The 15,896-nt window shown below is 38.0% G+C and overlaps 1 protein-coding gene across 1 annotated transcript; it reads left to right on the top strand.

The window, feature by feature from the left end:
* The first annotated feature begins 345 nt into the window (after positions 1-345).
* Positions 346-15,140, top strand: LOC137272426 (3-oxoacyl-[acyl-carrier-protein] reductase FabG-like). Its single transcript, XM_067804807.1, has 9 exons — positions 346-669; positions 1,648-1,787; positions 2,642-2,734; positions 3,771-3,909; positions 5,013-5,053; positions 5,475-5,544; positions 12,305-12,341; positions 13,115-13,190; positions 14,082-15,140. Exons 1-9 carry the CDS (start codon positions 633-635, stop codon positions 14,235-14,237), a joined length of 789 nt encoding a protein of 262 aa, XP_067660908.1. The 5' UTR covers positions 346-632; the 3' UTR covers positions 14,238-15,140.
* Positions 15,141-15,896: the final 756 nt, after the last annotated feature.

The following is a 15,896-nucleotide window of genomic DNA, read 5'->3' as shown; positions in this document are numbered from 1 at the left end:
CTCTGTTATAAGGCCGTGGTGGATGTAAGACGGAATGACGACCCCATAGTTTGTGGAGACATCGTCTATGTCAGGTTGCCAAACAACATGTAATATATTCATATTATAATCGGAGGTATGTTTAATTCCAACATGTTGTTTGTTCCATCTCTGTAACTAAGGTAAGAAACGTTAGTTGCAATGTTTTATGATAAACAGAGTGCTCAACATAGATTATCTCGTGCACTTTGGAATGAGAATTTCTGCGTTGTTAATGCATAACGAGTGCACCAAGTGAAGAAACATTGTGAAGAGGTGTAATGCATATCTACAGCTGCATGTTTAAGGTCGACGGTTGGGTCATGTGGCTTTCTCCGTGCAATCCCAACCTGGCATGTACACCGACCTAGCACGGTTCATGCACTGTGAGGCCGGCTATCACTGACTGTCAGAGCTAAGGCATTAGGGGCAGCCTCGTTCTGTGTGACTTCGTCGTTACTGAATCAGCGAAATGATTCGTTAGGTCTGGCAACATCGATAGCAGCCCACAAAGCGTCGGTGACGTCTATTGAACGTTTTTAATTTACATACTATTCCTCGAAGTGTACCAGCGAAGCGTGACAGTTGACAAAAGTAACAGCAAAAGCGACGTGATGGCGAGTTTCGCAGGCCGAGTTGTACTTATTACGGGTAAATATGACAAACTGTTTTTCCTGCACATGTGCATGCATGTAGAAGGTTGTAAGTCAGCTCAGGAGCGCCATCAATGCTTCGGGGAGTTACGCGGGCCATATCATGCCTGTTCGTTTTTGTTATCGCCCTACTAAATGTGCAATGTCATCGTCACAGTGCAAGAGCGGGCCATATCATGCCTGTTTGTTTTTTACTAGATGTGCAATGTCATCGTTACAGTGCACGAGCGGGGCCATGTCCCTCCAGGAGAAGACTATACGACAATTTTCTATAATTTTTCCTTCTGTTAAATTCCAGTATGTCGGGTGTAATTTGTAGCAAATGTAACTGATTTGTTTTTTAGAAATAGTGCAGAATTTAATGTGTGTCGGGGAGTGAGATGGGTTGATGGACCCACTGAAAGTACTAAAGTTATGTATGTTGGCTTGTGAGTGAGTGAGTGAGTTTAGGTTTACACCGCACTCAGCAATATTTCAGCTGTATGGCGGCGGTCTGTAAATAATCGAGTTTGGACCAGACAATCCAGTGATCATCAATATGAGCATCGATGTGCGCAATTCGGAAAAGTTGACATTTGTCAACTATCCGATCCCGTTAGTCGCCTCTTACGACAAGCGTAGTCGCCTTTCATGGCAAGCATGAATTGCTGAAGGCCTATTGCACCCAGGGCCTTCAAGGGAAAGCTTGTGAGTGAGTGGCAGAGCGAGTGAGACAGTTAGCTATTTTGGTTTGTGTGCGGATCCTTGCAGAGCCAAGGTAGAAAATTTCAAAGAAAGAATGTGTAACTAATTTGCAAATGGATATGAATCCCATTTTTCAATAAGATTTTCTAGATCTTCCGTCCATTCAGTTAACCAAAAACACACTGTGTACTAAGTGTATTTACCATAAATAATAAACATCAGGCATACCGATAATCTGCATAACCTAATTTACGTGTTTGTATTTATTTATGCATGCTCCTCCATTCCCCAGGAGCTAGTGCCGGACTTGGGGAGGGAACAGCTTTGCATTTTGCAAAAAATGGAGCCAAACTCGCGTTAACGGGGCGAGATAAGACGAGACTGGACGATGTCGCCAAGCGATGCTCTAACTGCGGGATACCTGCTGACGACGTGAGTGTTGTGAAGTGTATTGTACTTCCGGTTTTGTGCACCATTAGTACCAGGTAGTATTACCTGACACACCCGGCCAGTTGACTTTTTACATACATTATGAATTAACACAGATAATATTTTGGTATGGCATCTTCCGATCCGTGCAGTGCGCCTATCTGAGTGAGATCGTGGGTGAACATATCAAAACGTAACATGTTCGAGCATGAATACTTTCTGCTATACTCAACCCCAAAAGCACTTTGGGCTGAAAGTTCAAGCTGCTACACAACACTCCAAACAGATGCTATACTAAGAGAAAAGATTAACGGAACACCGCTTCATCGCAGTATGTATTCCCAGATTTCAACCACACCGCAAAACAAAGCTTACAAAGGAACCTGAAAAGAAGAACAAAGCTAATTCTTTCCAACACGAGAAGCATGATATTATAGATGACATACAGCAGCTCAAACTAAAAGTGAGCAACAGCATGTTAAAACTTAAAGTGTGGAACAGCACGCTCAAATTCAACGTGGGCAACAACACGCTCAAACTCAACGTCACCAACAGTATGCTCAACTTAACGACACCAACAGTATGCTCAAACAGAACGTGAGCAACAGCATGTTAAAACGTAAACTATTGTTAGTATTCGATACCCTCTGACACATTATTAGCCTATGTGTAATAGGTGGAATATCGCTGAGTGTGGCCTTAAACGTGATAACGTGATAACATGCAGAGTAGAGATTGTGGGTAGAACAGAGGAGATGATAACAGATGATTTCCCCTCTCGTTTAATTTACATATTCTGTGTAGTACAGTGGAGGTGATAACACAACAGATGAATTCGTCTCTCGTTTGACTTCCAGATTCGGACCCATTACGGTGACCTGACTGACGCGGCGTTCCGGACGGCCACTATTGAAAAGACGGTTGTCAAGTTTGGCAGACTCGACGTACTGGTACGTGTGTCAACCGCTCACCGACGTTTATTGCCTGAATTGCAAATAAGCATACTCACACACACACTACACACACGCACTACACACAGACACACAGACACACACACAGACACACACACAGACACACACAGACACACACAGACACACACAGACACACACACACACACACACACACACACACGGAGGCTTCCTAATTCCAGACGTAAACATTAATAATCTAATAATAATAATTAATAATATATGGCTCCGACAACACCTCACACCTAGACGCATCCAACATGGGTGGTCAAAGATGGATAATTATAAAAATGAAAACAATAGAAACTAGAAACAAAACTCACCGAGACGGGTGCTCCTTCGAGTGACGCCATGTTTTGATGTGTGAGTTTCAGGACGCGACCAACAAATCACGGAACAGAGCCGAGAAATCTCCGAAGATTGCCGAGCTTGTTTCAAGCATTAACAACATTGTTTCCGATAGGGGCGTTGTGTTTCTGCTATTACCGATAAACTACCGATATCACTGCAATTGTTTCGCGAGTGGGCTGCGTTTGTTCACATTTGAGATGCAATTCTTTCAAATTTGCCTTAATTCCTTCCATTACATATGGGGGGCCTGATACTCACAATGCAACATGTGTGATTTTAGTCTTTTGGTCTGGGCATAAAAAACATGAACATTTTTTATCACGCAATTTTAAGCTTGCCAGGGTAGGGTATATTAGATGTTAAAATAGCACAACCGGTGATCTACCGTCTAGTGTCGCCGTTTTATAAACAGGCAAAAGAAAGAACACACCTGGTATTTCGAGATTAATTCCCCCCTTACTCTCTGTGCAACCCTAAAAAAATGTTTGAGTTTACATATGTGTACAAAATTGTAAGTATCATTTTTTAATTTCATTTTGCGTTTCTTTTTTGTAGAGTATATATACAATCGTAATTTTAGGATGCTTTTTGCTTTACGACTACACGTGTATGAGTGAGTGTAAGTGTTGATCATCCGTTTGTCTCCCCTCTGCCACCTGTACTGCAGGTAAACAACGCAGGTTTGTTCTTCCCCGTGGAGTCCCTGAGGATGTCGGAGTCCCAGTTCGACCAAACGATGGACCTCAACATGAAGGTGCCCTTCCTCCTGTCACAGCTCGCAGTCCCCCACTTGGAGAAAACGCAAGGTGGGTAACTTTAGGGTAGAGGCAGGGTGGATACATCTGTTGGAGACGCAGAATGAGTACATCTGGGGGTGGGGGTGGGGTGGGGGGGTGGGTGGGGGTGGGAGTGACGTATGGTGGATATATCTCTAGAAGACGCAGGGTGGGAACATCTGGCGGAGTATCGGGCGTATCTGCTGGCACATAAGGTAGGTACATCAGAGAAGACCAATACGCTTTTCAAACGATACATGTTGCAATATTATTTCTTAGAACCGGTATATTGGGTAAAAACAACATATAAATTTTTTTGTGATCATCCTTACGTTTTGAATTAAAATTTCATTCACAACAAGATTTTCCTACGTTATTCAATGTAATACTACGAATTGTATAATGAAAGAAAATCCCTGACTAAGCCAGTTAATTTTGAGATTGCTGCTATCAGCGCCATGAGATATATATGGGGACTATTGTAGAAAATACGATCGCCATGAGGAATTAGCGGTACTTACTGTCAAACACTTAAGTTTTCAATATATCGCAATACGTATTGCAATAAGGTTGCCTGAATCGCAATATACAATGGAAGCTGTCTAAACCGGCAGTCATCGGGACTGAAAAAATAATCCTGTTTAGACAGAATGCCGGATTGTAGAGCTTATGATAAATGCACAAGCCACGGACGAAACTGAGATCATATACTGGTGTTGACAACTTGCCGGATTGGACGGATGTCGGTTATGACAGCTTCCACTATATTGCAATACATTTCATTTGCCAATACACAGCTCTACTTATGGGTACACGTTGAGGTGACTTAGGGTGTGTATTGTGCCTTTGTCTCCAAATGAGAACGATGAATTGCAAAATGACTCGTCTGTAAGAAAACGTATTTGGTGTTAGACTGGATGCTCAAGGTTGTGGACAAGGGCTACAACTAGAAACCGTTTTTGATACAATTAAATAAATAGTATTGTTTATTTACTTTTGACTTGCAAATAATATTCTGTGATGTACCAACCATCGTAGTATTGTGCATTCTTGTAAAACGTGAAATGGTGTAATTCAATGCCCCCAAACACTGTTTTCTTCCATCGAAGAATTAAACATGATTTTCGTTGCAGGGAACATTGTAAACATTTCAAGTCTTTTCGGGGCTAAGGCGGTGAGTAAAACTCGGTTTTTCTTTATGAAATGGTCATTTTTCTATATTTCGGACCCGTGAAGAACCGGGTTATAATTGGTCTTCACTAACCAATGTTTGGCGTGGTGGCCATATCGCTGACTTGGTTGACTATGTCATCCTGCAGTCAAAACTCATTTATCCGGACGTTCACGGTTCCTCCTATATTGATAAACGAGTTTCCGGTTACCTGAATTTCCTGTGACGTACTCACACTAATATCTACCGACTTGCTTGACATGAATGTAAATTGTAATTTGATTGTCACGTGATCTAGTCCGATTAACTTGAGATTACATTTTAAATGGAGCCCCGAAATTAAAAAAAAAAAAGCCAAAAAAACAAAACGTTTGTTAAACCATCTGTTGCCATGGGGATACTCCAAGTGTGGCATGTGTTCCAGACGCCTATGAGTGGAATCTACTGCATCAGCAAGGCCGCCCTGGACATGTTTACCCAGTGTCTGGCTTTGGGTGAGTCGCGGCGGTTAAAGAGTTCGCCCGTCACGCTGAAGACTTGTTTGAAAACAATTTATGTTGTTCACCAATGTGATATTGCTAGAATATTGCTACAATCGGCGTAAAACTAAACTCGCATAGTCTTACTAGGGCTTAAATTGCTACAAACTAGTGTCGGGAATTGACTGAAATCTCACAAATGATATTATTACTAACGAAAAGTCTTTGAAAATTGTAAGCGTCATCTTTTAGATTTTTCTATCCGGGGTTTTATTGCAGATATGTATGATATGATGCACCTTGCTATGGCTAATATATCATGAACATATACTTCCTGGAGTCTTTAACAACTATTCAGTTATGACTTTTCGGTTAGTGCAGCTATTTTTCTGAGAAAAAGGCTCTGACAGTTTCAGAGATATGTTCCATTATCAAGTATTTGAAACACTAAAACATTCGTTCCAAAATCGTTTATGTTCGATATTGAGAAATTGTAATCGATTTCTTGGTCGGTTGGTCACCGCAACCAATCTTCGATTATTTCAGTTAATCGGAGTTGTTGGCGATCTATAGCCCGATTTTATATCGTATCGTCCTCAATAGTTACACTGACTTAGATTTAATTACTAATTTTAAATATCTATCTGTGATGATCTAGTTGATTTACTGTCCTTCGTTGAGAAGTTTTTATCATTTAATTTTAATCATTATAAATCTATACCTTGTTTTAGTCATGATTTGGCTGAAATATTGCCGATCGTAACTCACTCATTCAATTCAAAGATTCAAACAGACAGGGTGCAAAAACTTTTTGACTGACTAAAAGTGTCTGTATGTATGTTCATTGTAACATGCTAGTTCCAATTAATCAATCTTTTATTCAGTACTCAAAGGCCACATGCCTATAGTACAATATAAAGTACAGTATATAGAATCATTTTACACCTACATGTATATACAGTATTATGTGCTATTATATTTTCATACAATATTTTTGTGACGTTCGGACGATGGTCGGTGGCAATTATTCTTTCCTGAGTTTCATAGCATGGTATATCAGATTCTTGCAGTTTAGTAAGGAGTAAAATTTATCTACAGATGGATGGAGATAATAAAATTCTTTAATCCTCTCAATGCTACCGTCGAACCCATTCGACAGGAGTGCAGGATAATGACATCTCCAAATAAAACTTGCAATAATTATTCAACGAGTCGGATTTACGTGTCATATGAATGATGTATGGAATGTGCTAATTCTCACCTTTTTAAATATGTAATGTTCAATACGTTTATATACCTTAAAACGAAACGCCCGCGAATTAAAAATGAGATCGCCGAATTTCTCGGCACGCAGTCGAAAATAACGGCCATTGTTGACTTCCAGCGCACCACGCCGTGTGGTACCCAGTCTAATATTTTCTTCATAATGAAATATTTTTTGATAGTTTAATCGATATTTTTTGTTCCTTGACGAAGAGAAAGCTCATAAGTTTCCCATTTTCTAAAAATTAGTAACTTTCGGCTCAAATAAATATAAACAAAACCAATCTCAATGTTATATCATCGATTGGACGAATAGAAACGATCATGGCAACGGCGGTAAACAAACAACTCCACATGTATCGTGATGCCGAAGAAAATGTGCCATCCTTTTGACATATCCAATTATTTTATCTGGAATTAATTACACGGTGTGAATAGGTAAATGTTATTGCCTCTGCACAGAAATTACCAGATTTAGCGATTTTATTTTGATTTGGTTTGATAAACCTTCCAACATTCACAAAGTTGACAGCCGTTGGTGACCCGAAAGGGCGTGGCCAAACTCGCGGTCTTTCTAAGTGACAAGATACGAAGGATGTTTGAAAATATGCGTTCATAAGCAGAATCTGAACTCATATACATTGCAAGAAAACGACTCAATACCTATATAATGCAGATCATGAAACAGTATCACAATATTTGTAATTGTACCCACCCTTGATGAAACCGGAAGCACGTACACGGCTTGGCACTCGTGGAAGTAAAATGTGAACGAGTTGGAAAACGACCATTGATACATTTTCTAAACTGATTCAAATTCCCGTAAGATCAATACTATACACCAGAATTACCTTTCAGTCATCCTCAGTCATTTACTGTTAGTTGTGTTCAATAGCAGTTGTCATTTGTCGCTTGTGTTGTAGTATTTCTCCTGAAGTTAGCCGTCGATGTGTTGATCTTTAGTTTAGCAAATCCGAAGTCGATGATTTTCGCGGTCTATTTTTTTCATAGAATGTTCTGACACGGGGAGACATATAAATTGTCAGTGTGTCGTAACAACAACAGAATATTCTTCCGTGTATATCGTTACAAGAAGTACAATTTTGATGATTGAAGATGTCATGAAAAAAAATCATTTTTCCTTTTGCAGAAACGAACGAAACCAGAGCTAGTGTGAGAATGTAACGTACAGTAAATGTATTTCATAAAAATTAATTACTGCTTAGAAAACAACTGTCATCGTCTTTGTGAATCAGTATTTATTTTAGACATTAAAACAGCTAAACATCACATCTTTTGTTCACGAATTTGGAGCAAAATTGAAATTATTTTGTTACTCCAAACAGCAGAGCTTTCGGAGTTAATTCTGCCTAGTATAATGCAGGTAATGTTTCAGATCAAATTGTTTGACGTGTGTGCATATTTGTATAAAAAAATCATGTCATGTGGCTCAGTCCGTGGTTCCATAGAGCTTTTAGATATTGCACTAGTGCAATCTGAACTGCAAAATGTACCTCATGTTTATGGCCATACTTTTTACCTACTTGCACACTGTCTATGTTCATATTTTACTGTTAAAACAGACTTCATCTGGGAAACAGACTGATGATCCAAACTCTTGGAGCAGTGATTACACTGACAGTGATCGAAAGACAGACTTATTTTTTTCTTGTGATGAAATTTCATGAAGTAATATGAAATTATCATACCAGATCTAGAATAATTTTGTTGTAGTGATGTTTTGAATATGGAATATCAAAACTACAAGTGACAGATAATTAAGTGTTGAATAGGAGGTGCAACCTATGTTAGTCTGTGGCATCAAGGTAATCATGTGGTGGCAAGTAAATTTCTTTTTTCCTAATACTGAGCTCTGCAGTGAGTGGTTTTTGTTGTCCAGTTTGGAGATATTCTTTAAGATTTCAATTTGGATTTTTTTCATTGCCATGTGTATATGGCAAAGACATATATATCAAATGCTTCCAGATCTTTAACGGAAGACTGCTCAGTCCTTGGCATTTTGTTATTCAAGGAAGACTGTTCTTCATGTTTCTTGTTTCATGATGGTTTAGGCTATTGAACACTAAATAATTGGAGTATATCATCATCAGACACTTCAGCAAACAGAAACAATCCTTGAAAGTTCATTAGACCCATTTCATATTGTGACATTGTTCCTAAACCCAGGAAAAGACAATAAGGTAGAATAATATATATTTACAGAATATGAAGCCTGTTTACTTTCACCAGAGACAATATAACTTCTTATATGTATATGGTTTCTCTTTTATCAAATGATAACATTTTCTGATAAATTTACATGTACTGTTACTTCAACAACATAATTGACATTATTTGTCACATGCTATTCACAATAATTCAGCAAACAAAGTGGTACTGTTGAAAACAAAAATAACTCATCACTCATTTGTATTTGATGTACATTTTGGCACGATATTATGAAGAAATAAAATACACAAAATAATTTGTAACATCTATCCATATATTTTATGGCATACATGTAGTTGTAATAAAAAATTGTGCAAAACTGTCAGCTTTCCACATTACTGAAAGACATTAATTAAAATTTGGTTATTTACACGTTGCTAATGCATTGACAGATTTTAAGTGTCTTTGCCCTTGTCTATTTGAGAGAGAAAAATAATTGTCATATTATTAATATCATTTAACATATTAAAGTATATGAAAAGATTTAAAGTTGTAACCAGTTATGAAACATAAAGCACTGACAAATCTATCGTAATTGTTCATCAAGAACGTTAATTCATTGCATAAAATTATGAATGTAATTCAACTTGTTCTAAAGTGAGACATATAATTTTCCCAATCATGTAATATGAAAGCAATTTTTATCAAATCATCTCCGATTTCATGTGAAACTATAACTGAAAATATATTTTTGTTTATAAAACATGTATACTGCAGTTCTTACTACACTACATCGTCATAAAAAGAAAAGCATGAATGTTATTTTGAAACACAAATGCCACGCCCATATCCGCGCACCTGTTGTTGAGAATGCTGTTTGTACACGTTTCTGTGTTGGACCATGTGAAAAAAAGAATAAGCTGGGATCAACATGCATCACAATTATATCTTTGCTATCTTTATATTCAGTGGACAATAAAGTAATGTGCCTAATATGAACAAAAATTCAAATAAAAGATACTGAAAAAGTTGCATCTGCAGTGTTGATCGACTACTGTTTCCGGGTCACGGGAGCATACAAGGTCAAACTGGTTCGGCTATGTGCGAATTATATAGTCAAAAATACACCAAGAAAATTCTATGAGCTCTGATTAATCACTTTAAACAGTTATTTGTGCTAAATTCAGACGAAATATCTCCAACTTTTCTGTTCATATTCAATAGCGAATGAATTTCATCAGGCAATCCCCGTCTGTGACATCACATCCGGTGACCTTTGCACTTACTAGAAAACAAGTTAGATTTCACGATCTTAATTTTCGTCCGTCTTTCGTCATGCTAAACGGAAAATGATACATGGAACACTTGTAGAATGAGAAATTCTCCCTCTTTCACCAGGTCTTACACAGAAGAGTTCTGTAATCTTTCTTCTGACCAAAAAAAGCTATATTTTATGTAGGAGTTCGACGAAGCGCGCCATGTTTGTTTTTTTAGTATGCGTAACACGATTTAACACCGTCTTTTTGTGGGTTTGTGCAAAAATTAATGAACCATAAAACTTGATATTTGCACTCATGAATGCTTATGAATCATGTATTTTATTCTGCTATTTTCATTACATGACACGTTTAAATAAACGTAATAGTGCCATTTCAGTAAGACCTGTCATGACATCGAAAATGTTATTTGTTTACGACGAACGTTTTCGATTATTTTTTTTTCAGAATTATTTTTTAATTTGTCGTCGCGCGGATATTTGCCGATACAAATATACGAAATTAAAGTCAGATACTTATGAAATATCAGTAGTAAGAATATTGAAATCGGTTTGCGATAATTGGACAATTTATACGGTTCCTAGTATAAAACGCATCCGGCTACCAATCGAGTAATTCAGGTAAATTCAGGAAATTTTACTATATTTATGTTTGTCTTGTAATTAATATCTGTACGTTTGAAATTATCTGGATATTTTTTGATAATAATGTTTATTTTTGTATGTAGTATTAATGAGCTGAATATTTTTTCAGTTGTCCCTTATTTAGTGACGCACTGAGTGTTTGAAATCACCCACCCTCTTATTAACGCCTTATGCTGAAATTAATTCAGCAGGCTAAAGGTTAAGGTACATTTACGTAGCGTATCATACAGTAGACATGTGAGCCAAAAATGATATTCGTTTTCTAATATATTAATATTGCACGATTTACATAATCTGTCTTCTCTTTTTATCTTCATAAACCTACCTTTTTCAATCCACAAATCATGTGATGAACAGCGAAAACGTGCTAAACTTACTCTAATGTTTTGGTATCGTGACACATGACAGATAATGCTTGGTATAAATGTATGGCTTAAAGGATGCATAGTAATGACATTTCGTAGAAGTGGACAGTTTTTCAAGCCTGTTCTGTTGGTATATATCTTTCAATCTCTGTGTAAATAGCCCAATAAACGTTGAAGGAATCTCAACATACTGCTCATACCACATATGACTAAAGCCTGTTGTAAATAAGAGATGTTTTACCTTCGTAACCCAACTTGTGTGTCCATTTCTGTCATATAAAATCATCATTTCATAACATTTTTTGGTAAACGAGAAGACGACATACGTAAACGTCTTAGCCAATATTTGATTAGTAATACTTTAATTTGCGAATTTATAACAAGAGGAAACCTACCACGTTCACCACAAATCATTACACTAGGTGTGCTCCTCTTTACCCCAAGAAACTTCTTGCAGGCAAATAAATGAACTCTTTCTAGTTGGTCAAAGTATTGCGATCCCCAAATTTCTGCCCCCTATAATAGAATCGGACTGACTTTAAGATCAAGAAGAAGAAGGATGCTAAGTTTAAATCTCCAAGTATTTTTAAGTTTTGCAATATACCTAATAACACCTTTTGTGCTTGAATAGATGCGTACTTTGCATGGGTTGACCAAGAAAGATGATTAGTGAAATGTATACCTAGATATTTGTATGAAGTTGTTGATTCAGTCTGGTCGCCTTTATAGAACCATTTTTCGTGTCGAGACAATTTACCTCCTTTCTTGAAAGCAATTACTTTTGTTTTATTCATATTCACATTCAGTTTAGACTGTTCGCAATAACTTTCTAATTCATTGATTTGCTTCTTCAGACCAACAGTTGTACTTGACATAAGAGCAATGTCATCTGCAAACAATAAAAGAAAAAGCTGAAACACGTTTGGGTGTAGCTGGATACCATTTCTACAATTATTTTCAATTTGAATTGCCAATTCATTGATAAAGAAGGAGAATAAAAATGGACTGAGTACACAGCCTTGCTAGTTGTTTATGCAAGATTTATTTTCTTTTGCAGAGCTCGCGCCCAAGAACGTTCGGGTGAATTCTGTGAAGTGAGAATTTGCTGTACAAAATATTGATGACCAAGATCTTTTGTGGATAAATCCTCGTTTAATTGTTTGACACACAACATTTCGGGATCATTTCAGACCCCTTCATCAAATGACCCCGGAACATTGTGTGTCAAAGAATTAAAAGAAGATTTATCCACAAAAGATCTTGGTCAGATATAACAACTTCTAAATGCCGCTAAAAGATATTGTAATAATGATACCTACGAGTGACGAGTAAGGCTGGTTCATTATAAGTGTTATAAGAAAACTTGTCATATTCTCTATGCTGCGCAACCCCATTTGCGCTACAGTTAGCCTGTGGTCCAGATTTTACCAGCTAACTGAGACTGCTTTTTTATTTATTTTAAATGGAGTTAGATATTACTGGTTCTGTGAACTATATACATTTAGGGACTAAACGTTAGTCAGTCTACATCATTTACATTGTATTGTTAGTTGATTGTAAGGTGTTTTGAATCATATTTCTAGGCGTACCAACTGCCCCAAGCCAAGTCTTATTTAACACTGGAATGCAGCATGAAATCTACTAAGAAGGGATGTAGTCTATCGATATCAACACAATCACAGCCCGTTCAACTTTGTAATTTCGATCACAACAAGATATCATTCATATCCCTGATACAAATCGTCACGATATGGCTTAGAGATTGCCTATGTGACGTTAAATATTTACTCACTCACTCAGGTAAAACTCACTGTCTGTGTTCAACGTCAAACTAGCATCTAAGCTATTTGCACCATTTTTGTTTTAGCCCCGGCTTTGTGCCGACTCTGATATACGGACGAGAAGGTTCTGTCCTCCACGGCAAAGACGACGAGATACAGAAGGTGAGTGTAAATTTCTATACAACGTTGACGCTGGTCAGATAGATCTCATCAGCACTGTAGGATGCATCGAAATACACGTCACCTATTACAACAGACACTCGGTCTCATTGCATACGAATTATACCAACCGGGTGTCCTTGTCACGAGGTCACGAGTATCGTATGATTCGTATGTAATGAGACCGAATGTGATATTTTATTTATTACCCACGTCTTCCATGCATTAACCGGTTTCATAAAGAGGTTGCGGAGGAATTGTGTACTGTATTACCCACGTGGTCAACGTACGGGTAGCTGCGTGTGTCGTGACGACGTCACCTGAGATTCTAATGATTTGGTTGGATAACGAGACATGACCTCTCAGTTACGTGACCGAACTACGTTTCCATTCATAACAAGCACGTGAAGTCACGTCATTACAGTGTAACGTCATGCAAAAAGTGTACAACAGTGCAACATTCTTCCGCAAAGTCTTTCTGAAAACGGTTTTGGTTTTTCGTTTGAAACCATACAAATAACAAAACAAACTCTATTTTGTCAATTTATGCATGTACAACGTGGATCATAAATGAAATACCACAGTTCGTCTCATTGCGTACGAATTATACGAAATGTATATGAGACTGAATTGGGGTACTTTCAAAGGACAAAGAAAGTTTCTTCCTTTTTCGATGTCTCTCGATAAGTAGATACGAATCAGTTGTTCATGACATGAGAATGCCCGGTGTTTACGAGGGCGCATAACAATTTTCGCATTCGCAATCTCTGATTGATCGGTCGTTCTGAATTTGACATGTAATTAGGTGTCTTCAGATCTATGTTTAGGGGAGATTGTAATAGGAATGACCGTTGTGGTAATATTTCCAGAAAGGTTATTATTATACATTTACAGCTCTTGGAGGCACAAGCCAATGCCAACCCTCTTGGCAGACTGGGAACACCCCAAGACGTGGCTGAAGCTATTGGCTACCTTGCCTCCGACGCTGCAAGTTACGTGACGGGACAGATCCTTTTAGTCGATGGAGGTCGACATTGTACCTTAAAGTGAAGCTCGGGTTGTGAAGTCGAAGCGGAGGACGTATCAGTTAAATTCAGCATAATCAAACCCAATCCTCTTATAAGCTTGGTTTATTTTGGGAAAATGCGTATATGTAATAAAGATGAGAAGTGAATTGTCGCATATGAAGAGCCGCTTGATGCTTGGTAGGATTAGACTCGTCCGCCATAGAATAATTACATCACACTGTTATGGCAGCTTGAGCTGGTAGGTTGTAATCAAATTATGTATCATATATGGGGACACAGACACAGAAACACACACCCAGACACAGACACACACCCAGACACACCCAGACACACCCAGACACACCCACACACACACACACACACACACACACACACACTCACTGCACCGTCAAGAGAAGAGTAGTCATGTAATGGTTACATCATGCCCTTATGATAGCTTGACCTGACATGCACGTACACCCACCAACCTGTTTTCGGCAATATTACAGTTCTATCAGGAAGGCACGTATTTGGCAGTTATAGCTGCTTATCATTTAACTAAAGCATATAACCGCGATGTCAGGCTATGACGTGAAAACATGTATATCATACTCGGTGTTGTTGTTTAAATAGCCGAGAAACAGTTTTCCCCTAGTATGCCCTACAGAAGTTAACAGGTTGATTATTTTGATTCACAAGACCGTGAAAAATATGTAACTCTGCGCATGATATCTACGTATAGGACTTTCGGTTCCTGATGATAAATTTTTATGCATTATTTCTTGAAAAGGAAATAGTGTTTTAAAAATGTACAGAGAATTCATCACGAGTGGGAATATAAGGATTGTATGCTAGAATATTGAAAATGGTTTCAATTGTTAAAGTCATGTGACATTAATCATTTTTTGCCATGTGTGCTTCTCAGAATAAAGAACAATTTATCGTTCTTTTTGCGCTTTTATTTCCGTTTTAATTATTCCACTAGATTCGGGTAGCACGTTTTCCTGAGGTTTGGATGTGTTCCCTTGCTATGCTCAGTCTATGCGTGAAGAACAGGTGAAGGCAATAGGGCTCGATGGATTGCAAATGCTGAATATTCGATAGTATTAATCGATGATAGGAATGAAAAAAATAGAACTATCGATGCTACGATAGTGTGTGTGACTATCGATAGTTTAGTAATTGGCTTCCGTTGATAAATGTGCAGCGCAATATACATGAGCTGGGAGCTGGAATGTTTGGAATGCAGCTGCAATGAGTTTGTGTTTTAAACGTTTACTTGATCTGGGGTTCAGGTTTCTTGTCAGTTATTTGAAGAGACTGAAACTACAACTTGTTTTTATTCCATATAAACAATACATTCATTCGGAAAATGACTTCAAATGAGACAATTTAAGGGAAAAGACTATTGCAATAGTATTGGAATAGTTGGTCGCAACAGACTGTCGTTATCGCAATAGTTGTTTCCCCCTCAATAGTCACCCCATTTCAGCAACCAATGCTTGTTGTAACAGGCAATTCACAGGATCGGTTGGTCTGGCTCGCGGACTTGGTTGACACGTCATCGTGGCCCACTTGTGTTGACTGACGTTCATAATGTTAATCACTGGATTGGACTGTACTGTTTACAGAACGTCGACATATAGGTGGATTACTGATGATTGATTAACCAGCCAGCCAACCAACGAACCAAGCAACCAGT

Source organism: Haliotis asinina, chromosome 2, assembly GCF_037392515.1.
Source record: "Haliotis asinina isolate JCU_RB_2024 chromosome 2, JCU_Hal_asi_v2, whole genome shotgun sequence".
NCBI lineage: Eukaryota > Metazoa > Mollusca > Gastropoda > Lepetellida > Haliotidae > Haliotis > Haliotis asinina.
The sequence above is the reverse complement of the archived record's forward strand: the minus strand, read 5'-3'. Positions and strand labels throughout refer to the sequence as shown.

Bases quoted from the DNA above. Each gene is read 5' to 3' on its own strand.
- LOC137272426 (XM_067804807.1), top strand. From the start codon at position 633: ATGGCGAGTTTCGCAGGCCGAGTTGTACTTATTACGG. The intron at 3,910-5,012 runs GTGGGTAACTTT...TTTTCGTTGCAG, and splicing joins CCACTTGGAGAAAACGCAAG to GGAACATTGTAAACATTTCA. The intron at 5,054-5,474 runs GTGAGTAAAACT...CATGTGTTCCAG, and splicing joins GTCTTTTCGGGGCTAAGGCG to ACGCCTATGAGTGGAATCTA.